The sequence below is a fragment of the Micromys minutus genome, assembly GCF_963924665.1.
Source record: "Micromys minutus genome assembly, chromosome: 2".
In the NCBI taxonomy this organism is placed as follows: Eukaryota; Metazoa; Chordata; class Mammalia; order Rodentia; family Muridae; genus Micromys; species Micromys minutus.
In genome coordinates this window covers 27900873-27928040 of record NC_137971.1, presented here as the reverse complement: position 1 = coordinate 27928040, position 27168 = coordinate 27900873, and the positions used below count along the sequence as shown (strand labels likewise).

The following is a 27168-nucleotide window of genomic DNA, read 5'->3' as shown; positions in this document are numbered from 1 at the left end:
TGTAAAAGCTGTCCTGAGAGTCAAATGTGCCCACCACTTCTCTCACTGCTTCTCCATTTCAAACCACATCCTGCGTCTCTTTACAGTCGATCATTACAAGCCACTAGTCACACTGAAGGCTCCTATCAGACTCTTGCTTTATTTGAATGTCTTAAAAATCAATATTAATCTTTTTTAGTGGTCTTGGTCATTTAAGACCTTAACGGTCAGTTCAATTTAAAAGACCATCAGCATGAGCTGAGATGATGTCGTGATTCCTAAATAATTAATCCCTCTCTGATTGTTGTCAACAGGAAGAATTCAGTTGTGGGGACATCCTATTGCCGTAGACTGGGCAGAACCAGAAGTTGAGGTTGACGAGGACACAATGTCTTCCGTGAAAATCCTGTACGTAAGGAACCTTATGCTGTCTACCTCGGAAGAGATGATTGAAAAGGAATTCAACAGTATTAAACCAGGTGGGCCACATGCACAATCACTTCCTCAAAATGTGCTTTTAAAATGCCTATGCTGGAGGCCATTACCAAAAATGCTAAAGAGAATAGCTTTTATTCAGACCCTTCTCCGATATATATATATGTATATGTATATATATATATATATATATATATGTATGTATGTATATGTATGTATATATATATCGGTTGTATATTATTTAGGTAGTTTACCACTTTTGGATCCGAAAGAGACATATACAGCACTTAGGAATATTATGGTTTATATTTATCTCTGTTGTTATTTAATGAATACACATCACCTCTGCTGAATTAAATTCTGTGAGTTCTTCTCCCTCTAATTAGTTCCTCTGTCCCTAGATGCTCAGACTAAGAACAAAATGAATATTTACTTTGTTAATGATGCCTGGATCTTACTGGAGTTTTAACCTCTAACCCAGGTCGCTCAACCTCTTTGATACTGACATTTTGGAGTAAATCATTCTTGGTAGATTTCAGGGTATTGAACAACATGCAGCGTCCATGCCTACCCTGTGGCAGCTACAACAACTTGCCCCAGATGACAACCAAAAGCATCTCCTGAAATTTCCCATGCATATGTCTGGAAATGTACTCAGTCACAGAGCCTGTGTCTGTCATAGAAACATCTTCCCGCAACTGAGAATTTCTTGGGCTTCTGGCAATGTCTATAGGATGCTAACAAGCATGGGCCATGATGCTCTCGTGTTAAGCCTCCTAACGGTACTCACTGGTTCTCACATGGTCTGTTCCCAGCTGTGAGTGGATAATGACATTACGTGTATACTAGGTTGGTAAGCATATAATTTGCTCTACAGATAGTTGGCAGGGATACTACTTTTCCTTTTACAGATTTCTCAAACATTTATCTTCCTTCACCCGCAAGAACTCTGTCCTCCCTGACATTAAGTATCACAGTGTGGTCCATACCAACAGCCGTGAATCCATAGTTACTTCAGAAACTGAAAAAAAGAAAAAGGTCCATTAGAATTAGAGTGGGCGTGTTGACGTCACATGCCATTTATCACAATGCCCTATCCTGGAGGTTCCCTCATGGCATCTCTTGTTTCCTGTAACCCGAAAAACAGAGCCCAGAGTAGTTAAATTGTCGCACAGCTAGCAGCTGGCAGACCCCAGATTTAACAACCCTCTGAACCCTCACACTAGTCTTCATTCTCTTCCCACATGCGTTCATGCAGCTGCTGTTCCATCAGTAGCTCCGGCATGCCGTGTACAGGAATGAACAGATGTGGGCTGTGTGGGGAAGGAATTTATAGAGAAGTCACAGCTAAATCATCCTGCCCTTGGAATGCAGAGCAAGGTCCTAAGACAAATCACTCATGGATAAGCGATGAACCTCAGTGCGGTTGGCCAGGCCGGGAACTAGTACATACGTGTGTGTTTCATGCACTCCGGGTTGGGATTTGTTTTTCCCAGACTAAAGAACACTTACTTTCCCTTCCAGTTAAAATGGTGCTTTTGTTTTGAAAGAGGTTAGAAAGAGAAACTGTCAAAAGACTGACTTTCTCTTTTTTTTAAGGGAATGATTATCAGTCTAGTCTACACATTTAAGATAGCTATCCCTAGACTCTAGTGCCTTAGAAGCTGTAAGAAAATAATCAATGCCAACTTATTCCTTCTTGCCTCTTCCTCTCTCTTCCCTCATCTCCTCCCATGACTTCAGCTAAACCATCCCCAGCATAGTTATATATTAGTCTTATTTTCAGCCTAAAGCATCTCCAGCCATCCTGGGGCACTTCTTAGGCCACCGGTACAATGCTTGGGGCTCTATAATGATGTATGTGATGCATAAGAGAATATGAACAACTAGCAGGTGCCTATCCTTTGGAGAGGCAAAAAAAACAAATCCACAAATTTCTTCTCAGGTGCAACAATATAATGTATCATGACTATATTAGGAAATTTTGTGGAAAAAGAAAAGATAACATTACATTTTTATTTTTAAAGATTTGGGTTTTGGAGAAACTTAGTATTCATCGAAAATATGACTTTGTACATCATTTGAACCCTGACTGACCTAGGAAAATACTGCATCCATACTCTGGAAAACAAACGAAACGTGTCACAGAAACTTCAGGCCATTGATACTTTTTTTTCCCATGAAGTCTAGAGTGTCTGCTGTAGCACTAGCGAAGTATGGTAGTCTATAAAATCTGCTCCCTCCAGTAGCAGGATCACCTGCAAGGCTGCTGAAAACAGATGCTTATCCCATTTGCATCCACAAATTTGTGTTTCTTAAGTTCCTACGTATAGCTTATGTGACTGAGTAAAGAACTTACACTTAGGGAGTGTTTTTCTAATTCTTGTGTTAGGAGCACAGATCTAGTTCTTCTTTGCTGATGGACAGCCCATGAGTAATAATAGCAAGCACTGAGAAGGAAGATATTAACCTAAAGCATATGGCCATTGCTGTTCTACAGAAGCCAGTCAACCCTAAATATAACCCACGCTTGGCTCTTGTTTGGTCTCTAAGTAGGGTTAGACCAGAGTAGTGTTGAGATGGGAGAAATCCATGTTGTAGTATTCAAACCCCTACTTGCTAATTTCCTTCCTAGGCTCAGATTTCTCACAAAGGAAGCTTTCTATAAGTAGAGTTTGAACATTGCTGCTCCAGAAAAAAAAAAAAGCATAATGGTATCAGTATTATAGCAGGAATTTCAGAATACCCAAATCCATTCTCAACGTAAATGCTACACAATTCACATGAATGATGGGGTATGTGGAAATTGATTGATAATACATTAGCTCTGTGTGTTTACTGAGAATAGCTCTTGTACCCTTGACACTACAGAAGAACTAAGTGAAGGTGGTATTTGTGCAGCTAAAGCAAACATCCCCCACCACTTGGGAAACTAGAGAGGAGAAGAATGGAAACTTGGTTCTCACTGACCTAAAACAAGCTGTGAGATGAAGCCATTCTCACCATTTCCACCCAACACTGAAGGACTAAAGAGACTGGCCTAAAATCTCAGTTAATGATATGCCCTGTGCTCCATGGGCTCACATGCCTTTATTTCATTTTCTCAGACTGGTCAGATAATTTTGCTCTGTATAATTATGGTCATGAGACACTAAGGGCTTCTTATGATACTTAAGATACTAAACAGAGAGAGAACTACTGTAATAGTTTAAAATTATCTTTAGATTATATGTCTCCCATTGTTCCAAAGGAAGGTAATTCGTAGTCATTGACCCGTGCAATAGACTATGGGCTGAAAATGCTTCAGTGACCCTGAATCTGAGAGAGCAACTGAACTCGGATAGGGAAAGAATTTTCTCCTCTTCCTATTCTTCCTGGGACTGGTGTTACATCATGTTGTCTCTGAGAAGTATGTGTTAAGTGAAGAAAACCTAGCCTTTCAAAACGACACCAGCTGAAAGGTGAGTAGTGTGCTCAAGCAGTAGTGAAAAAAATTCCCCATAACCATCAATAACAACAAAAAAAAACATTTGTTTAGAATACTGAGTGGGCAAAAATATGTTTAAAAGTCAACATTAAGCCTCTTTATACAAGTACTTTTTTAAACATGTCACCACCACTATGCACAGCAGTCTTTCTACATAAAAATAGGGTAGGTTGCTTTCTGGATGCTTTTACACAATAAGCTAAACTAACTTGGCTAATCTTTATAAAAACACGCCAATTAAAATGTTATTGTGCACTGTTCTTGTAGAAGACCCCAACTCAGTTGCATCCGTGTCAGCTGGAGCACAAATGCCTGTAACCTGAGCTCCGTGGGTTCGAACACTATCTTCCACCCTCCACAGGCCCCTGCACTCACATGCACATAACTACACAGACACATACACATAAGCAAGTAATTAAAAACAGAATAAATATCTAAAATGTTTTCACCTTCCCCAACACTTTTCTCCATTCCTGAAGTAACCATGCTTAACAGTTTGAGACCTACCTTTCCAGGTATCTCTGGGTACAAGTATGGGTGACCTTGTGTTTATTTATGTGTGGGTTTAGATATTGAAAACAGGTGCTCACATTTTATCCCATTATAAATTTTAGAAACAGACAATAGGGATTCAATCCCTCCATGTGAGTACATATAATACTACCTTCATCTCTCTAAAGACTCAATGGAGTTCACACAAATGAGTCAAATCTAATCATTCCTAAAGAAATGGATCTTGCTTTATTTTGCTATTTCTACAGTGGCACACTGGTATCTTTATTAAAAAAAAAAACAAGTTAGAATTAGTAGATACATAATTTTTCCAATCTTTCAAATACTACAGGTGGAAATTATTTTAGACTTTAGATGGTCTTTCAGATTCAACATTTATTAACTTAAAGATATTGATTAAAGGCATAAGACATGATTATAGACCTTAGCTAGCTGTGTGCTGTGTGAATCATAAACACACCTTTTTTTTTTTACTGAATCGATACATAGGTATATTTATTAGATTATATATTAACTATAGATCTGTAGTTTCTTTGAAAAATAAAGTGAATACAAAGGAATGCTAAACACACCTTTATTAGGACAATAGCTTCCTCACACTTATATAAAAGTAAAATAAAGTTAATTAAACAGAAATTAGCACACCACATTGTAAAGTCTCCCCAGTTCCAGAATTCTTTTATGGACAATAAAATAGGGTATTCTCAGCAGAGTGAGTGTGACGTTTCTGACGGCACCCACAGGCTTCTACAGTGTCCTGAATCACACTCCACTGACATCGTGATCACTTACCAGTAAATGACATTGTAAAAAGTCGTGCTTCTGTCATCTTAGAACTAAGGATAGTCATGAACTTTGAAGGATGTGTCACAGATACCAACCATGTCACATCCTCATGACATTGGCTATCCAAATGACCCTTCTCTTCCCAGCAGATTTTCATGAATGTTCCACCACAGGAAATAGGATCAGGCACTCCATGGAATCACACTAACCCAGATTAGGTGGTGGTAGGAAAAACAGAGCAGCAATACTCCTGGGGTGAAATTTGATCGATAGGAATAGGATGGGAAATTGTGAGTTCTCTCCTGCCCATTGAACAGTATTGTTTCTTATCCACAACAGAGACTGGGAAAAGACTTTAGTACCCAGTGGATACACCCACCTGTCCTCTCCAAGGCTGCATGCAGTAGTTCCCTGTCCATCCTTTTTTTCTAGCTGCAATTGCATTTTCTTACTTCTGTATCTTGCTTTGAACTTCCAAGATACAACAGTGTTTAGAAGAAATGAGTTACATATATGCATATAAAAATGACCAATATCAAGTCAGTTTAGTAACATGTTACCTTGTATACAATATTATCTTTTATATTTTTCTATCTTTATGAAGATGTCATTTTTATCTTTACATTTCTTATAATCTAGGAATTAGAAAACATAATTCATAACTATTCATAATAGATCATATTATAAGCATTTTATGGCAAATAAAGGCTTATATTGTTTATACAGAATTCTAAATCTAGACACACAAAGAAGTCTCATAAGATGCTTATACTCTTGGAAGCTAGCCACATCACTGTCTCAAGTGTGCTAAAGGTATGGCTGGCACTATATCTACAGGTGCTGTGGAACGGGTGAAGAAGATCCGAGACTATGCTTTTGTGCATTTCAGTAACCGAGAAGATGCAGTTGAAGCTATGAAGGCTCTGAATGGCAAGGTAATGTCAGAGAGAAGAAAATGCACAGATTCCGTCCAAGCCTGGTATGTGCATGCTTTACCAAAGCATAATCTCTGGAGTCCATCTTAGCCAAGCTCTCTTTCCCCATCACTGATCCAGAAGTGCTTTAGGAATATACAATAGAGAACAGGCAGAAAAAGATACAGCGAATAAAAAAATGGCTAGGTAGCTAATCCTATCTCATACTTCTTCTTATGACTTAAACAAGTTGCTGGCCTCAATTTTGTGTGAAGAAGGGAATAAAGTTTTTCCAGATGTTTCCCCAGTACTCGATAGTGTTCTGTTGCTGTGAAGAAGCACCATGACCAAGGCAACTCTTATAAAAGAAACCATTTAATTGAGGTTTACAGTTTCCGAGGTGAGTCCATTATCATCATGACAGAAAGCATGCAGTGGCAGGCAGACAGAGTAGCTGACAGCTTCACATCCTGGTCTGTGGGCATCAGGCAGAGAGAGAGAGAGAGAGAGAGAGAGAGAGAGAGGGAGGGAGGGAGGGAGGGAGGGAGGGAGGGAGGGAGGGAGGGAGGGAGGGAGAGGGAGAGGGGGAGAGACCTGACCTGCTGTGGGCTTTTTTTTTTTTTTTTTTTTTTTTTTTTTTTTTGGTGTAAGCTTTTGAAATCTCAAAGCCCCAGGGACACACCTATTCCAACAAGCCACATCTCCTAATCCTTCCAAACAGGTCATCAACTGGGAATGGGAAACATTCTCATTAAAGCTCCATATTCCCTAACCTCCAATTATTTCTAATTATTGCACTTTATAATGCAGTAACTTTAGGAACATTAGCCCAAAAAAATGTCAAGATAGCTGTCATTCTGATCTCGGTATTTGATCTTCCCACATAGAGCCTTAGAATTCCTCTTCTTGCTAGAGGTGGATCCTGGGTGGAAATCAACTTCTGTATTTCTACTGTTTATTTGTCTATATAAAAGTACAAACACAAAACCCATATATGTGCCACTGAGCTGTTAGTAATATCCAGGTTGCAACATACTCAAAGCCAAGATGCTTATAAAGGAGTTGAAAGTCTAGAAAGCTAAGTCAGGGCCACAAACACTCCTGCAAAGTAGTTGACTCAATCATATTAGAAGACATTTAAAAGTAAAAAATTCAAATGAAGAAGTGGGTCATCAACATTTAGAAAACAGTCATGGATGAGAAGATTCTATGCAAAAGAACCTGTGAAAATTGGATATACATTCAAAGGGTAATGGCAGCCAGGAGAGTCTGACTTAATGGCAGAATTTGAAATACCAAAAGAATATCTGAGAACAGCTAATTGGGTCAGAGTGTAATACACGGGAGACTGGTCTGTCCTTTGAGTTTTCTCTCAGTTCAGGTTCCAGTAGAGGATGGGTAGAAAGAAATCTACTCCACATTTGTGAGAGAGGGAGATTTAAAAATACAGTGTCAGAGTCTAGCAGTCATAGATTTCTGACAGTAAAGAGACCACAGAAGGAGCGAGCAGGTAAGAAACGATGCAGAAAGTTTATCTGAACATTGCTGCAAGCTCCTTTAATACCCTCCATCCATGCTCCATTGGTCCCAAGAAAGCATCTCTTTCTTCCCTTCTTTCTTCCTTTTTCATCTTTCTTTCTTTCTTTTGTTCTTTCTGTCTGTCTTTGATGTCATATTTTTTTAATTATTAATCATTCCATTTGTTTACCTCTCAAATGATATCCCACTTCCAAGTTACCTTTCCTCACCCATCCTACATCCAACCTTTCCTTCCTCCTCTTTGTCTGTATGAGGATGCTCCGCCACCCACATAACCTATTCTGCCCTATCACTACAGCATTTTCCAACACTGGGGCATCAGACCTCCACAGGACCAAAAGCCTCCCTTCACATTGATGTCAGACAAGGCCATCCTCTTCTACAAATGTATCTGAAGCCATGAATCTTTCCCTATACACTCCTTGATTAACAGTTTCTGATTGGTGGGCATTGTCTGTGCCAGCCATCCTTGATCTCTTAGGCAGTCATCAGTTAGTTTCTTCTTCAGGAGATGCTTGACCTCTGGCATTTACCTAAAGGTGCCACCACGGTTCCTCCTACGGGAGATGAAGAATTAGTAGAAACCCAAATGAGAACTATGGATAACAGGCCCCTTGAAAAGGAACACTGATCTAGAATCATTCTACACTAAGGATGCTGGGTCTTCTCTGAAGGGTCTTTGGTCAAGGAATACAGTGGGTCCAAGAAGACATCTCATGGAGGAAGTCTGGAAAAAACACCATGTTCACTGTTGTCTCATCTCTCTCCCCATATCCAAGGTTCTTGGTTAACCAAACTCAATGACAAAGCTGAGGGTCCAAGAGCCAGAAGAGGAACTTATATAGAATAATCACAAGAACAGACTGCAGGATCGGAAGGACAAGGCTTTCTTGTGCCCTAGGCCTCCCAGCACAGATTTCTCCATACATGGGGAAGCCTATGGCGCATGCAGCCTCAGGGACTTTCAACATTCTTAAATCTTGTATGGAAGAAAGTGGTAACTCTGAAGCAGTAAAAAAATAAATAAATAAAATAAAGTAAAATCAATTGATATTTAAATGTGCTCTATGAACAAAACATTATTTCTTCATTGATTACTACATTGGCATAAGGAAATTGATAGCATAGCATTTCAAAAACAACATTTAAGGTTGTTTTCTCTTGATACAGATGCCAGAATGTACATCTTATCAACATCAGCCATCATAAACCCAGTGCTAAATAATACACGAAAATAGTGCCAGTGGAAAAGTGTTCAATTTATTCACAGTTTTAAGGAAGGGAGGATTTGTTTGGCTAAGAGTTTAAGAAGAGATAGCCCATCGTGGTGGGGGAGGGATGAACTAGTCTAATTCTTCTCTGACTTAAAATTGTAACAATCTCTATGCCAAAACTAAATATAGTTCAAGTGGTCATATTGTGTTGAGATGTTTTAATAAGTGCATACTGAATATTATAAATCTACAGATAAATATTAACAAACATGTAACTGAAAATAGCTAAAATTGCTTTTGCACTTATGTGTACTGCTTTCTTCCAAAGTAGCTGGAGGCAATGACAAGAGCATGGGGTGGCTAGTTACATTGTATCCGGTCAGGAGGCTCATTTATTACTTGTCCCCAGACACTTCTATAACAATGTTTACTGATATGTAACCAAATATGTGTTTAACATTACTAGTAAATACTGTTAACTGCTATGTCTAATCATAATATAAAACTAACAGAAGTTTTCCTAAGCTGCGTATCATAGCCATGGTATTTATATTTATTAGAAAAAGTTAGGCTTTGGGAATCTTTTGTAAGATAGTGATTATATTGCAATTTAAGGAGATGAGTGAAATGCCACAGGGTGGCTAGCAAGATGGCTTCTTTTCTTTTTCTTTAAGACTCGTTCATTAAATTAAATTTGGGTATTGAAGATAGAGAGGGGTATCTCTTTGTAGTCTGGACTTTCTGGAAACTCACTATATAGATCAGGCTGGCTTCAAACTCACAGAGATTCTCCTGTCTACCTCCCTAGTGCTGCAATTAAAAGTGTATGCAACCTGTCTGACTATTGCAATAATTCTTAAGGACATGCTTTAAGTGGCACATGGCTTAGAGTTCTCAGTATCCCTCTTACCTATATCCCAATCCTTGCCATCCCTGTTTAGAAATGTCCAACTTCTCAGCAGGGAAAACAGTTGCTTTATGTGAACAGTGCAGTCATCTACTAGGTTCCTCTGCTTTGAGAAGGCTCTAACTAGGCTCCTCTCCCTTCCTAGGAGGTACCTGTTGTGTTTCTGCTATGATGAGCCATATGTTGAGCCTGGTACTCACTATGGTGTTAATAAAAGATAAGATATCTTCACTGATTTCTATCACCATCATTTTACCATGCTGCATAACCTGTATTTCACCCACAAAGATCTCCAACGTATTATACTGGAATAACTATGTCATTTTAAACACAAGTATCACACTTAAAGAAAATATTGCATAATTTTCTGTCTCTGTAACTGTCTCTGTATTATAAATTCGGTGGTGGTCAAAATGGAATTTTTAAACATATTGGCATCTTGTGCAGTTATCAACAAGACTGCTTAGAGAATAGTAAACTGATACAGAAGCCATTAAGAATTGCATTTCAGAAAATGATAGACATGTTTGTGATACCCAGTTGTCAGATGGCTTCTCAGCTTGGCTCTTCCTTTTTCTGCACAACAGGTGCTGGATGGCTCCCCAATTGAAGTGACCTTGGCCAAGCCAGTGGACAAGGACAGTTACGTTAGGTACACCCGGGGCACCGGTGGCAGGAACACCATGCTTCAAGGAGAATACACCTACCCTCTGAGCCATGTTTATGACCCTACCACAACCTACCTTGGAGCTCCTGTCTTCTACACCCCCCAAGCCTACACGGCCATTCCAAGTCTTCATTTCCCAGCTACCAAAGGACATCTCAGCAACAGGGCTCTCATCCGGACCCCATCTGTCAGAGGTAACACTGGCTAGTTCTTGTCTTTCCATAACTCTAAATTCCAAATGACTAATAAATTATAGTTTAAATGAACTATAAACTATAGTTCAGTAGCCTTAAATAGAGTGGATGGAATCAATGGGAGAAAAAAAAGAGTAGAAAACTGTTTTTAAAAAAATCAAATACATCAGCATCTCTTGTTTTATAGGAATCTATTTTTTCACATTACAACTGGTTATTGAAAATACTTGTCAGAACATGGCATGAAAGAGCCCAGTACATAAATGATATACTTTTATTATATAAATTGGATCCACAAAATACGTACAGAATAACACCTAGCTCTATAAACCATTGCCTCTTTTTTCTTATTAGGCCAACTAGACTGATTACAGAACTTTCAAGGGAGAGCATCACGGCCCAGTGGGAACTGCCTCAAATGAGGCATTCTCATGTGAACTCTCTCCCAAATATGTGCGTTATAACTTTTTTATTCCATGTGTCTGTTTGTATGTTGGTGACAAGAGCTTACTATATATTCCAGGCTGCTCAGGAACTCCCAGCATCTGCCTCTGTCTCCTGACTGCTGCAATGGCAGCTGTACTTCACACACATATGCAATAACCTTGAAAAAGCCACTTAAGGAGATTAATATTTATTTGGTATAATGGAAACCAAATAAATTAAAAATAGAAAAATAAACTCAATCTCACTGCCAGACTGTATTTTATGTTTAAATCCTACACAGATTCACAGTTTGAGCAGGTTTCTGAGCTCAGCAAATTATAAAGGTAGTTTATCTCTGCCTAGTGGTATTTTTTACTGTAGTTTTTCTTGGCTATAGCCAATATTTTCTGAATCCCAATCCTGTTTTTCCGCATATGACAGCAATCTGGCAACTAGAAACAAACAGTGGATGTGTTTAAATCCACCCTTGGGTGTAACTTAGAATAGGCCCATCGATATTACTATGGAAACAATTCCCTTACTGGGTAGCATCATTTTTTTTTAATGGAAAAAAAATTAATTGAGCATCTTAAGACCTCTTTAATAGCCTAAAATCTCTATACTCACAGTACAATCACCCCCACCAAAATTGTAATGCAAAAGTAATGATAAAGATTTTTTAAATACTTTCTCTATATAACAAATTATGTCGTGAGACATTATGCGTTTATCTAACATATCATTAATCAATCAATATATCTTACATATTATCAACCAGTTGTGATGTAGAAAAAAACAAACAAACTCCACTCCAAGGGAAAATGATACATAACATTAACAAAAACATAATCAATGAATGATATTTATGGGTAAAGAGTGATCCACTTAATAGTCTATTCCTTTATGTCACCAAAAGGAAATCAATATAGAAATATGGATAAACAACAATCAAAAGGAATCTGTGTATGAAACTCAACAGAAAGTAAGCCTCACATCAACAGTGCATAAGAGAGTGGTGAACTTAAAGAAAAGATGCTTTCTACATGTCTGTGTGATGACCCACCAGGGGCATGATAATCAAATTCATTTCTGCTTTATGGGCAGAGTGGCATTCACTTTAATAGTCTCTATCCTAGATTAACTATAATTCAAATCATCATATTATTTGAGACGTTTTAATAAGTATATAATGAACCTTAGTGAATCCCCCCCCAAAAAAATTAACAAAACAGCAGTAAAAAATACTTTTCTTTCTGAAAAAAAAAAAATTAAGTGGTGTGTACTTATCAATCTCTTTGAAGGGATTGCTTTCTCCCAAAGGAGCTTTTAAGAATGCAGGAGTCTATGGTGAGCCTTACCTAATGCTGAGTTTCATTACATTAGAATCTTAGGTTATCTGTTCATCCTTAGGGCAATAATCAATGTGTCTCGGGCTAACTTTTCCATTACAGTAAGATTCAGGGTGATTTTCTGGTGGTTTGATTCGGTTTAATGCCTTCTTACATCCCTAGAAATTTACATGAATGTCCCTGTAGGGGCCGCGGGAGTGAGAGGACTGGGCGGCCGTGGGTATTTGGCATACACAGGCCTGGGTCGAGGATACCAAGTCAAAGGAGACAAGAGAGAAGACAAACTATATGACCTTCTGCCTGGGATGGAGCTCACCCCAATGAACGCTATCTCTTTAAAACCGCAGGGCGTTAAACTCGCTCCTCAGGTAGGTAAGATGGCTCCAGAGCTAGTGGGCCCCACCCCAGTTGGACCAGGGACCGGACCTTGTTCAAATGATTACAGTTGATCTTTATTTGGGCTACTGTTCTGTGGTAATCAGTTCAGCATTCTCGGAGGGGCTGCTGAGACCGGCATGGCAGTAAATGGACCTTTATCGTGACCCAGCAAAATGAAAAACAAACAAAATCCTCAAAAGGAATGTCAACGAAAATATTAAATGAAAATAAAACAAGGCACAGATGCCAGCTCAGGATAAATGTTCACTAAAGCACGTTGGTCAACATCTGCAGAGAAGAGGCCCCGCAGGCGAATCCCTACGTATACTGTTCAGGACTTTTCTTGTAAACATGCCATTAAAGAACAACACCAGTGGGCATGCCAACGTGGATGGGTAACAGTCCTGTACACCCCAGTTTTATAAAAAGTTCTTTCTTTCCACAAAGAACCTTAGCAACTGAGTAACTCTAGCCAAGCGGAGAGCAGGAAAGACAGGCTGCTTTAGAGAACAGCACAGCAATTGGTTGTCCAGGGCCAAATGGTCTGCCGGGAAATGTACATGCAAGTAACACCACACAAGCAAAATAGCACATTTAGAAATATATGTGCGCATGATATATATAGGCACACAATAACGATTAGTGAGAACAGAGCGAATGAATTGGAAGATGAGTAGGAAGGGACATGTGGGAGGCTCCGTAGAAAGGGAGGAGGAGGGAGAAATTTTGTAATTATATCATGATCTCTACCATGGAACGTTCGTGGTTCCTTAACTATACAAAGCCTCTGCCACGCTCTGTCCTGGGCAGGGTTAGAGTGGTGATCATTTCGTGATGGTAACTGCTATTTGCTTTCATTTAATAGTCTGTGTTTCTGTGTGACTGTGTTTTTCTTGTTTGTTTGGTTTTTATTTTTGTTTTGTTTTTATAATTAGTGGAAACTGAAAGTGACAGTTATTATCCAAACAGGGAAACAACATACCGTGTTTGATAAATGAAAACAAAACAGACTCGATCCCTTTTAAGCCCAGGCTCTCCCATTAGGGTGTATCACCTGCTCTCCTTCTGAAGCCACTTTGGCCAAATAGCTGTAGTTATGGGCTGTGGATTGTAACACTGAACAACCCTGCTCTCAGGAAGAACGTAGAACTCTGATTCAAGAAAAAAAAGTAGCCTCAGAACTGCAACCAAGAGCCAAACATAGTATCTAGAGGCTTGGCCCGAGAATAAAAGCAGGTATATTGTCAACGTTTTTCTTTTATGTAACTCTAAGTAGTTTTTCTTCAGATTCTATTCAGGCAATCAGAAAATTAAATAAATAAGCGAAAGAATGTCTATTCCAGTGACAAACAGGAATCATTTGTTTCAAAAGTAACATTTATTGAGCTTCTCTGGTGTAACATGTTTGTTAGACACTAGAGATGCAAAAAAGAAAAAAAATGAATATAACGAAAGTCCTTGCTATCATAAATCAGGTGGCAACCCAGTAGGAAAATATTGGTTCATGAACAGATTATTACAATGAGATCAGATTAAGTGTCATTATGAATATAGACATTCTGAGCAAAGCTCTCTGCCTATACATTAAACCTAAATGAGAGGTTAGCCATAATGAGAGATATTTAACCAAGATGTCTCTGACTTTGTACAAATAGAGTTGAAAAATTGAAGACTATGCCATCCCAGCCGATGTGGCTGGAAACTAATCTCCCATTAGAGGTAGGCATCACCAACCAGTAGACAGGGTTCAAGAAGTACCCTGCCCAACCAGCAGCTAGAGAGACCATGCCTCTCAGTGTGTTTGTTCAAAAGCATAAATAGGCAGACAGAATATCTTCCAGTCTAATTGATATTACTCAGGAACTTTAGAGCATGCTTACAAACTATGGAAGATGCTACTAAGTACTTTTTAATAATGGGAAAAAATAAGCTCAATCTCAAAATTAATAAACTGGAAAATGTCCTGGGAGACAGCAGCTGGGATATGAGAACAATGAGCTAAGAGGCTCCAGAGACCCATGGGTGGGGAGCATTGTTCCTTTACACATTTCTTTGGACACTGGTACTGAATCTGGTGTGTGAATGGAGGGTCAGGACCTCAGCATTAACCAAAGATTTAGGGTAAAATAAGTATGCATCTTTGGGGGCGGGGAATTCAGTTTACGGCAATTACAGATGCAATCATGTAGATGTGCAAATGGGTAATAAGAACAGGTTCTCATAAAAAATAACTAAAAGTAGCACATTGCAAACTAAATAGAAAAATCACCACTGTGAATACCTATTAATGCTTATTCATAAATATTGCCCCAAAGAATGGAAAGATGACTCAGTGGTTAAAAACATTTGATGCACTTGAACAGGACACAGATTCCTTCCCCAACCCCCCCCCAAAAAAACAAATTTATTGAAAATTCTCTGCATTTACATTTCAGATGTTAACCCTTTCCCACAACCCCATCCCCCTTCCTACTCCAATTACCTCTATGAAGGTGCTCCCTCCCAACCACCCTCTCCCACCTCAGCATCTTAAAGTTCCCCTACACTGGGAAAATGGGCCTTCCCTGAACCAAAGGCCTATCCTCCCACTGATGTCAGAAAATGTGATCCTCTGCTACATATACACCTGGGGCCATGGGTCTTTCCACAGGAACACATTGGTTGGAGTTTTAGTCCCTGGGAGCTGTGGTGGGTTTGTATAGTTGATCATTTTGTTCTTCCCATGGGGTTGCAAACTTTTTGAGCTCCTTCAGTCCTTCCTATAACTCATTCATTGGGGTCCTCATGTTCAGTCTGATGGTTAACTGTAAGCATCCTCCTCTGTATCAGTATAGCTCTGGTAGAGCCTCTGAGGAGGCATCCATATCAGGTTCTTAACAGTAAGCACTATTTGGCATCAGCAATAGTGCTTGGGTTTATTGGGTGTATGTGGGGTGTATCTCCAGGTGAGGCAGTCTCTGGATGATCTTTTCTTTAATCCCTGCTCCTTTATTTGTCCCTTTATTTCCTCCCATGAACCTTTTATTCCTCCTTCTAAGAAAGACTGAGGAATCTACTTTCTGGCCTTTCTTCTCTTTGAGCTTCGTAAGTTCTATGGATGGTTCTTTGGATATTCAAAGATTATTGGGCTAATATCCACTTATGAATGAGTACATACTATGAGTGTTCTTTTGTGACTGGGTTACTTCACTAATGATGATAGCTTCAAGTTCCATCCATTTGCCTTGGAATTTCATGAAGTCATTGTTTTTGATAGCTGCGTAGTACTCCATTGTGTATATGTACCACAATTTCTCTATCCATTACTCTTTTGAAAGACATCTTGGTTCTTTACAGCTTCTGGATATTATAAGGCTGCTATGACCATGGTTGTGCATGTATCTTTGTTAGTTGTTGGAGCTTCTTTTGGGTATATGCCCAAGAGTGGTATATATGCCCAGGAGTAGTATAGCTGGGTCCTCAGGTAGTACTATGTCCAATTTTCTGAGGAACCACCAGACTGGTTTCCATGATGGTTGTACCAGTTTACAGTCCCACTGACAGTGGAAGAGTCTTTCTCTTTCTCCACATTCTCTCCAGCGTCTGGTGTCACCCGAGTTTCTGGAACTTAGCCATTCTGACTGGTATGAGGTGGAATCTCCGGGTTGTTTTGATTTGCATTTCTCTGATGACTAGGGGTATTAAGCACTTCTTTAGGTGCTTCTAAGCCATTCAATATTTCTCAGTTGAGCATTCTCTGATTAACACTGTACCCTATTTTTAATAAGATTGTTTCTCTAGAGCTTAACTTTTTGAGTTCTTTGTATATATTAGATACTAGTCCTCTATCAGATGCAAGATGGCAAAGATCTTTTCCCTATTAGTTGGCTGCCTTTTTCCTTTTGACAGTGCCCTTTGCTTTACAGACGTTTTGCAATTTCATGAGGTCCCAATTGTCAATTCTTGATCTTAGAGCGTAAGCCATTGGTGTTCTGTTTAGAGAATTTCCCCTGTGCCTATGTGTTCTAAGCTCTTCTCCCACATTCTTTTCTATTAGTTTCAGTGTACCTGGTTTTATTTGGAGGTCTTTGATCTACTTGGACTTCAGCTTTGTACAAGAAGATGAGAAAGAATTGATTTGCATTCTTCTGCATGCTGACTGCCAGTTGAACCAGAAGCATTTGTTGAAGAGACTATTTTCCAATGAATGTTTTTAGTTCCTTTGTCCAAGATCAAGACCATAGGTGTGTGAGATCATTTCTGGGTCTTCAATTCTATTCCATTGATCAACTTGCCTGTCTCTGTACCAGTACCATACAGTTTTTATCACAACTGATCTGTAATACAGCTTGAGGTCGGGGATGGTGATTCCCCCAGGAAGTTTTTTTATTGTTGAGAATAGGTTTTGCTATCCTGCATTTTTCATTATTCCAAATAAATTATCAAATTGCTCTTCCTAACTCCATGAAGAATTGAGTTGGAATTTGGATGGGGATTGTATTTAATCTGTAGATTGCCTTAGGTAACATGGCCATTTTTACTGTGTTGATCCTTCCAATTCATGAGCATGAGAGATCTTTCCATCTTCTGAGGTTAATTTTTTTCTTCAGAGACTTGAAGTTCTTGTTATACAGATCCTTTACTTGCTTGGATAGGGTCACCCCCAAGGTATTTTATATTCTTTGTGACTATTGTGAAGGGTGTCAATTCTCTAATTTCTTTCTCAGACTGTTTGTCCTTCCAGTAAAGGAAGGCTACTGATTTGAGTTACTTTTATAACCAGCCACTTTGTTAAAGGTATTTATAAGCTGTAAAAGTTCTCTGGTGGAATTTTTGGGGTCAATTAAGTATATGATACTATCATATCATCTGCAAATAGTGATATTTTGATTTCTTTCTTTCTGATTTTTATCCCTTTGACCTATTGTTGTTTAATGGCTATGGCAAGGAATTCTAGTACTATATTGAATAGATAAGGGGAGATTGGGCAGCCTTGTCTAGTCCCTGAATTTAGTAGGCTGGCTTCAAGCTTCTCACCATTTAGTTTGATGTTGGCTACTGGTTTGTCATATATTATTTTTACTATGTTTAAGTATGAGCCTTGAATTCCTTACTTTTCCAAGACTTTCAACATGAAGGTGTGTTGAATTTTGTCAAATGCTTTCTCAGCATCTAGAGAGATGATCATGTGTTTTTTTTTCTTTGAGTTTGTTTATATAGTGGATGGCATAGATGGATTTCTGTATATTGAACCATTCTTGCATTCCTGGTATGAAGCCTACTTGATCATAGTAAGTGATTCTTTTGGTGTGTTTTTGGATTCAATTTGTAAAAATTTTATTTAGTATTTTTGCATCAATGTTCATGAGGAAAATTGGTCCAAAGTTTTCTTTCTTTGTAGGGTCATTGTGTGGTTTAAAAATGAGCATAATTGTGGCCTCAAAGAATGAGTTTGGTATTTCTATTTCTGGTTCTAGTTTGGTGGAATTGTTTGGAGAGTATTGGTATTGGGTCTTCTATGAAGGTCTGATAGAATTCTGCACTAAACTCATCAGGGTCTTGGGTTTTTTTGGGGGGGCGGGAATGACTGTTTCTATTTCTTTAGGGATTATGGGGCTCTTTAGATGTTCTATCTGATCTCAGCTAAACTAGAAAATTGTCTATTTCCTCTAGACTTTCCAGTTTTGTTGAGTATAGGCTTTTGTAGTAGGATCTGATGACTTCTTGAATTTCCTCAGTTTCTGTCGTTATGCCATGTCTCCCATTTCTGGTTTTGTTAATTTGAATACTTTTTCCCCATCCTCTAGTTAGTCTGGCTAAGGGTTTATCGATCTTATTGATTTTCTCAAAGAATCAGCTCTTGGTTTTGTTGATTTTTTGTATAGTTCTTTTTGTTTCTATTTAGTTGATTTCAGTTCTGAGTTTGATTATTTCCTGAAGTCTACTCCTCTTGGGTGTATCTCCTTCTTTTTGTTTTAGAGCTTTCAGGTGTGCTGTCAAGATGTTAGTGTATGTTCTTTCCAGTTTTTTGTTTTGTTTTGTTTTGTTGTTATTTTTGAAGGCACTCGGCACTATGAGTCTTCCTTTTAGCACTGCTTTCATTGTGTTCTGTAAGTTTGGTTATGTTTTGCTTTCATTTTTGTTAAATTCTAAAAAGTCTTTGATTTCTTTCTTTGTTTTTTCCTTGACCAAGTTATCATTGAATAGAACATTATTAAGCTTCCATTTGTATGTGGGCTTTTTATTGTTTTTGCTGTTATTGAAGACCAGCCTTAGTCCATGGTGATCTGATAGGATGCATGGGATTATTTTGTTCTTCTTGTATCTGTTGAGGCCTGTTTTGTGACCGACTATATGGACAGTTTTGAAGAAGGTGCCATGAGGTACTGAGAAGGTATATTCTTTTGTTTTAGAATGAAATATTCTATAGATGTCTGTTAAATCCATTTAGTTCATAACTTCTGTTAGTTTCACTGTGTCTCTGTTCTGTTTCTGCTTTCATGATCTGTCCATTGATGAGAGTGAGGTGTTGAAGTCTCCCACTATTATTGTGTTGTACAATATATGCTTTGAGCTTTAGTAGAGTTTGTCCTATGAATGTGGGTACCCTTGTATTTGGAGCATAGGTGTTCAGGATTGAGAGTTCATCTTCATAGATTTTTTTTCCCTTGATGAGTAAAAAGTGTCCTTCCTTGTCTTTTTTGATGACTTTTGGTTGAAAATCTATTATATTCAATATTAGGATGGCTACTCCAGCTTGTTTCTTGGGCCCATTTGCTTGGAAAGTTTTTCTCAAGCTTTTACTCTACGATAGTGCCTGTCTTTGTTGCTCAGATAAGTTTCCTGTATGCACCAAAATGCTGGATCCTGTTTATGTATCTAGTCTGATAGTCTATGTCTTTTTATTGGGGAATGGAGTCCATTGATGTTAAGACATTAAGAAATAGTGATTGTTCTTTACTGCTATTTTTGTTGTTAGAGGTAGAATGATGTTCATGTGTTTTTATTCTTTGGTATTTGTTGCAAGAAGATTAGTTTCTTGATCTTCCTAGGGTGAAGTTTCCTTCTTTGTGATGAGGTTTCCCATCTATTATTTATAGTGCTGAATTTGTGGACAGATATTGTGTAAATTTTCTTTTGTCCTGGATTATCTTGGTTTCTCCATCTATGGTAATTAAGAGTTTTGCTGGATATAGTAACCTGGGCTGGCATTTGTGTTCTCTTAGGTTCTGTATGATGTCAGTCCAGGATCTTCTAGCTTTTATAGTTTCTGTTAAAAAAGTCTGGTATAATTCTGATCAGTCTGCCTTTATATGTTACCTGTCCTTTTTTTCCTTACTGCTTTTAGTATTCTTTCTTTGTTTTGAACATTTGTTGTTTTGACTATTATGTGTCAGGAAGAATTTCTTTTCTGATCCAATCTATCTGAGGTTCTGTAGGCTTCTTGTATGCTTGTAGTCATCTCTTTCCTATGTTAGGGAAGTTTTCTTTTATAATTTTGTTGAAGATATTTACTGGACCTTTTAGTTGGGAATCTTCACTCTCTTCTACACTTATTAACCTTAGGTTTGATATTTTTCATTGTGTCCTGGATTTCTTGGATATTTTGGATTAGAATCTTTTTGATTTTTGCATTTTCTCTGACTGTTGTGTCAATGATTTCTATGGTATCTTCTGCCGCTGAGATTCTCTCTTAAATCTCTTGTATTCTGTTGGTGATGCTTGCATCTATGACTCCTGATGTCTTTCCTTGGTATTCCAACTTCAGAAAATTTTGTGATTTTTTTTTATTGTTTCTATTTCTGTTTTCAGTTCCTTCACCTGTTTGTTTGTGCTTTCCTTTAGCTCTTTAAGTGATTTTTGTGTTTCCTCTTTAAGGACTTCAACTTGTTTCTGTGTGTTCTCCTGGCTTTCCTGCACTTCTTTAAGTGTGTTATTTATGCACTTCTTGAGGATCTCCATCATTATCATGAAATATGATTTTTAAGTCTGTATCTTGCTTTTCTGGTGAGTTGGGATATCCACTATTTGCTGTGTTGGAAAAACTGTGTTCTGATGTTGCCAGATTGTCTTGGTTTTTGTTTCTTAGATTCTTGAGCTTGTCTCTTGCCATCGTGTTATAGGTGATACTAGGTGATCTTACTGTCTCTTACTGGAGCTTGTCTCTCCTGTGGGTTTCCAGAGGAAGATTGTTCCTGGGTGTTTAGCTCTCTGGATAGGCTGTGAGTTCCAAAGGCAGTGCCCAGTCCTGATGCAACTGGGCCAGCTCTGACCTTGTGCTGAAAGTGTCTGTTTACAGGCAGCACTACCCTCTGCATACTGAGAGTTCCAGGAGGCCTCTCCCTGGATAGACAGTGGGGAGGAAATGTGAACCTGCCCCAGTGCTCAGGAGTGAGAGCCCTCCTGTGGGTCTTCAGAGTGTGCAGCAGCCTGAGGGCAGGCCACCAGTCCTGATCGGTGTTCAGCTCTCTATGAGCAGTCTGTGAGTTCTGATGGCAATGGGCAGGCACTAGCTCTGGATGCAGATGAAGGCCTGTGGGCTCCTTAGGGAGAGCGCTCCTGTGTCTTCCCTGGACACTCAGTTCTCTGCGGGCAGGCCACCAGTCCTGATGTCAGTGTGCCTGATCTGTCTGTGGCTCTGGGCTGAGATGGAGGTTACACCACCACAGTCGGATTCCTAACAGCCCTGTATAGTAGCTAACAATCTGTAACTCCAGTTCCAGATTGATGCCCTCTGTTGGCTTCTAAGGGTACATGCATGTGATGCACATACATCCAGGCAAAACACTCACTTATATACATAAAATAAAATTTAATAAAATGAAATATGTGAGAAAATAAATGCTAACCTGTAAGACCTCCTGTTTTTAAAAAATCAGTTAAAAGAAACATTTGATGAATGGCAAGAGGTAAAGATATGGTTCTCGGGTTAATTGCTCTAATTCTAACCCTAACCATAACCCTAACCTTAACCATAACCGTAATAAACATAACTCTAACCCTAAGCCTATGTACAAGGGCTTAAGTGGAGATAAGAAAGAAATCTATCTACATACTGTTATAACCCCAATTTCCTATAAAAACTGTAATAAATGCATGCACATAAAAGTCAAGTTAAGCTGAGCTATTGGTTATATATATATATATATATATATATATATATATATATATATATATATATATATATATATATGGAGTAAGCTAAAATTACTAGAGTAGATGGTGTGAAAATGGTTTTATGAGCTATAATAAATGTTCACAGTTCAAATAGAGTCCAGATTGAGTTCAACTTAAATTTTATGAGTCATTACAGCTTATGACATTTTTCTCTTCTTCTACTAGTTGAATCTGAAGTTCAGAGCTCAGAGTAATGCAAATGTGCCATTTGGAGGGAGAAACCGTTGTGTTTTTCTCTTGTAGATATTAGAAGAAATCTGTCAGAAAAATAACTGGGGACAGCCAGTGTACCAGCTCCATTCTGCCATTGGACAAGACCAAAGACAGTTATTCCTATACAAAGTAACAATCCCAGCGCTGGCCAGCCAGAATCCTGCCATGTGGGTACCTTCCCCAAGCTCCTGGTAACAGACATCTTAGATAAGAATAACCTGGGTATTAACTTGTGTTTGATCATCACCCCAGCACCAAACTCAACCTGCTTCCTTGTTATTAAATAATACAGCAGGTGCTCAACTGGTAGATATGTACCGGCTGTTAGACTGGCATCTAAAAGCTACAACGTTCCATACGTCGGGAAGACTCTCTATGATAGTGGGCTACTGGAAAGGAGAGATGGTTAGAGACTGTCAGTAGTTCCTTCCAGCAGTGTTTAGGTTGACACAAATGACCTGTGTAAAATTGTCACATCATGACATAACCCTCTGTCCCACCTTTTAAATTTCACATCAAAGACCTGATCAGCAGAAGATATCATCTTCCAGATTTTATCTCCAGGCAGCATTTGTATGCTTTAGGAACCATCTTTGCCTTAGAAGAGTCATGTAGTAAAAATTATATGTGTTCCCAGGGATGTCATCTGCTACTGAAGTGCTAGATCAATCAATTCACAAATATGCCTGTGTAGGCTGATATGTAAAAGCTTTGTACAACAAACAGGGAAAAAAAATACCCCCACCATAAAAATCCCATCTTTAAAAGAAAAAAAGGTGTCTTTGGTTTTTCACCTGAGTACTCAGATTTCTAAGTAATTAAAATGACTGGCTGTGCTTTCCAGCTACCCGTTTATACCTCCAAAGCTAAGCGCCTACGTGGATGAAGCAAAGAGGTATGCCGCAGAGCACACTCTACAGACACTAGGCATCCCCACAGATGGAGGGGACGCTGGGACTACAGCACCCACTGCCACATCTGCCACTGTGTTCCCAGGTACTGGGGAGCAGGGATCAATCAAGCCAGAAACTGCAGGCTGCAGAAGGTCTGGGGTGGGATGGGGGGAAGGGGGCAGTTGAAGAGGGGAGTGTCCCGTGTAGGGCACTCAACTCCTCAACTACATATAGACAGAAAAGAGATGGGGAAACTGAGCCAGTGCAGCCTAAGCTGGTTGTTGTCTGCCTCTTTAAATGACTATGGGGATCTGAATGAGTCAACACCCAGGAGCCTGTGTTGGTGTGGATTGGCTTTTGCTCTTATTAAGAGACTTTGGTACTATAATTAGCTGGTATTTATCGGAGCTCTAGATATGAGCTGGGTACTCACTGAAGTGCTCAGCAAGCTTTATATTCCCCCAATGACCCTTTTTTGCATTTTATTAGATATTTTATGTATTTACATTTTAGAAGGAGCCTTCACAGGACCAAGGGCTTCTCCTCCTATTGATGCCAGACAATGCCATCCTCTGTTATATGTGGCTAAACCAAAGAGTACACATGGAGGGTTCCCCAGTGACCATTATGGCACTTAACAGTTGTCCTAGAACACAATCCCTTTGTATTACAAATAAAGATATCTAGAGCTGGGAAGTTAAGCAGTTTGACCACTGTTGGTTAACTTTCAGTTGTTGCTTGAGATTTTTCTACTTTTTTTAATATTTGTGTTTGTATGCCTGTGTGTGCATACACATGTGTGTATCTCTGTGTCGTGAAAATGCGTTTGTTTGTATGCAAGTGTATTGAGAAGCCCCAAGGTCAGGGTTGGCTGCTTTGCTCACTCACATTCTACCTCATTTTTAAAAAATAAACTATGTATGTGGTGTGTACGTACTTGCATGTGTCCGTGTGTGCGTGCGTGCGTGTGTGTGTGTGTGTGTGTGTGTGTGTGTGTGTGTGTGTGAGTGCGTGCACATGTGCATTTACATGAGTGCAACTTCCTGAAGAGGGCACAGGTGTTAGATCCACTGAATCTGTGTAGTTGCTAGCAGTTGGCCAGCCAATATGAATGCTGATCCTCTGTGAGAGCAGTGTGTATTCAACCGCAAGCCATCTCCAACCCCTTTAAGTCATTTGAGGAAAATCCCTCACTGAAACTGGTGTTACCAGAAATACTGAGATCTTAGTCTGTTTAATACAAAAAAAAAAAATTTAAGTAGATTAAAGACGCTTGAGGACAGTTAAATTATAGGGGTAGATAGACAAACAGATGATAGATGGAAGATAGATAGACAGACAGACAGACATAGCAGGTAAGCAAGTGGTAAACCTTGACAGCTGCTAGAAGGGCAATCGAGAAGGAAGGAAAGTAAGCCATGTTGTTTGCCCAGGATATCTACAAAAAGCCACATAGCAAAAGGAAGTGGGTGGGACTTCAGAGAAAAAGGAGAAAGCCCAGAATACCAGGGAAAGCATGTGTAGCTTTTATCCAAAAATCGGAGAAGGAAAAGGTATCTTTTCTGCGGGTTAAATGAGATAGCTTTTACAGTTCTCCAGGTGTCATAGGTTGGTATCTTCCTGTCCCTGCAACCTCTGGCTGCCACCATTAGTCGCTGACCTTCTAAGACTCGTATTGCAACATTACAACAGGGCTTTGTGCTAACTTCAAGAACTATTACCATGTGATTTGCGGTACTTTCCTAAAGAAAACCCAAAGCTTGGTTCTCAGCGTTCTACTGCCTCCGTTAGCAGCATTTGATGAGGAATCTTTCATGCGTTTGCAATAGGTAAAAATAAACCAAAATGGCAGTTTTTTACAAAGTATATCTTTTTTGTTTTTAGGGTGATACATTAAGATGCTCTAAAACAGTACGGTATCTCATCTACTAGAATACCCTGTCTCTATCTGTTCTCCTTCTGAGAGAGTGATTTTTAATCTTTTTTTTTTTTGAGACATGGTCTCTGTCTCTTGCCCTGGATGTCCTTGAACTCTCTGTGTAGACCAAGCTGCCTCAAACTCACAGAGATCCTCCAGGTACTGTCTCCATGTTCTTCCCTGGCCTTAAAGGCATGAACCAGGATGCCTTGACACTTTTTTAAGGGTGAGGCTTTATGCCAATGTAGTGTCCAGCAGAACTAGCTCCACAGAGCTCATGCTACCATGTCAACTCCTCAACATCTTGGCTCACATATACATTCCTGCATAGACACCTCTGAGAAAGTTCTGCATTAGAAGCTGGCAACATAAGGTACCTCTCTGTGACCCTCTCTCTCATGTCTCTCTCTCTGCTGGGGTAAAGTAAGCCTCACACAAGGAAGTTGATTTCCTCTGCAGAATGCCATGTTCACTCGGAATGCTATTCCAGATGGTGTGATGGTATTTCCCTTTAGTCTCAGCCCAAGAAAGGTAGAGGCAGGTGAATCTCTATGAGTTCCAGGCCAGCCTAAAACCTGAGTTCTAGGATAGCTAGCAAAACTACATGGAGAGACCCTGTTTCAAAAACCCTACAAAGAGCAAAACCAATGCTATTCTACACAACTAAGCCCACATACTGTATCTCCTCAGAGCACATTTTCACCATACATACTCCCGAGTTTTAAGCAATATGCTAATTCTTATTAAGCTATAGCAATGTGCCAAAGAAGGAGGAAATCTGAATTCCTTTCATAAAGTTTTCTCTGCCTTCTCCTCTAGGATATGCTGTCCCCAGTGCCACCGTTCCTGTGTCTACAGCCCAGCTCAAGCAAGCAGTGACACTTGGACAAGACTTAGCAGCATACACAACCTATGAGGTCTACCCTACTTTTGCAGTGACCACCAGAGGCGATGCGTACGGAGCCTTCTGAAGATCCCTTTTCTCTAAGAATAAGCCTTTACAGGGCGCTTTGTAAAAGATATGAACCTCTAACCAGATTCCTCATGATCATTAGTCTGCCCTTCGCAAAGCAATGCCTTTCCTGAGACCACATGACTTATTCCTCATATTACTCACAAAATGTGAATACTATTCTTCAACAAAACCAAATGTTAAGGAGCCTCTTGCTTAACAGAAACCTGAAGAGCCGCGGACAGCAAAAGTTCTTCCAAGTATCCCGAGAGTCTCAGGAAGAGGATAACACCCTGACAAATTGGTGTATACTCTAGGTACTGAGAGCTGGCAATCGGTAGCAAGGAACAGCCAGTCAGACTCCCATCTCAGTCACCGGCTCACAGCTGCATCATCCTTCACAGAATTTAAACACCAGAGGGAAGAAAGCAGGAAGTTTTGTAAGAGGCCTTCGGCATTGCCTACTGTGTGGGGTTTGATCCCATGCTGAGCTCAGCAAAAACTGTCTGAAACGTTATTAGATTCCTTGTTACTTTTGGTCTGAAAATTCCATACCATTCATCTATCATAGGCCGGCATCTTCCTGTCCCTGCAACCTCTAGGGACTTTCTAGAAGTCAATGCAATGTATTTCAGATATGCTTGTAACAAATCCAAGCCATGTATTTATTCAACCCCCTTAAGGCACTGTTTTCCTTCAGAATTCTTACCCTGTAATAGGATTCTCCAATCACAGAAACCATGCCAGCACCCAATTCTAAAGTGAAAGGTGACATTTATGTCTGGAAAGTCTGGCTTGTCCTAACTACTTTGCTTTCATCTCCAGCTCATCTTTGCTAATCTCAAACACTATAAAGTGAATCAGATCCACATAAAAATAACTGACGTTTTCATAATCAGAAAGGTGACCAAAATGCCATTTCAAAGAGAAAGGTGAACTTGTTTGGCTTTTGTCTCACTGTGTAACCCAGGCTGGCCTCGGTCTTGTGATCTTCCTGCCTCTGCTCCTCCTGTGCTGGTGTTGACACACAGCACCATACTCCCCTCCAAGCAGTTACATTAAAATTGAGGTTACCTTTGAATTCTCTACCCAGTTTATATTAATCCACCAAGAAGCATTGCCCTTCCCATTTTTTTTTGATTGTCTTTCAATATGTGCAGCTGGCTTTACCATGGCTGAGTTCCTTTATAGTGGACCTATTCCAGGAAAGCCTTACACCCATCATGGTTGCTTAGAGACCATCCCTTT

The 27168-nt window shown here is 39.4% G+C and overlaps 1 protein-coding gene across 2 annotated transcripts in view; it reads left to right on the top strand.

Moving 5' to 3' along the window:
• Positions 1–25939, top strand: part of A1CF (APOBEC1 complementation factor) — a gene marked incomplete at both ends in the record, with an annotated part of 51706 nt that extends 25767 nt beyond the window's left edge. The window contains 7 exons of one of the 2 annotated variants that reach the window (XM_080912475.1): positions 294–458; positions 6038–6135; positions 10362–10635; positions 12597–12778; positions 22188–22324; positions 23002–23153; positions 25788–25939. In XM_080912475.1, the coding sequence (XP_080768601.1) occupies positions 294–458; positions 6038–6135; positions 10362–10635; positions 12597–12778; positions 22188–22324; positions 23002–23153; positions 25788–25939 (1160 nt within the window). Of the gene's footprint in view, positions 1–293; positions 459–6037; positions 6136–10361; positions 10636–12572; positions 12779–22187; positions 22325–23001; positions 23154–25787 lie in introns of both variants that reach the window. The other variant, XM_080912474.1, reaches the window with a different exon arrangement.
• Positions 25940–27168: the final 1229 nt, after the last annotated feature.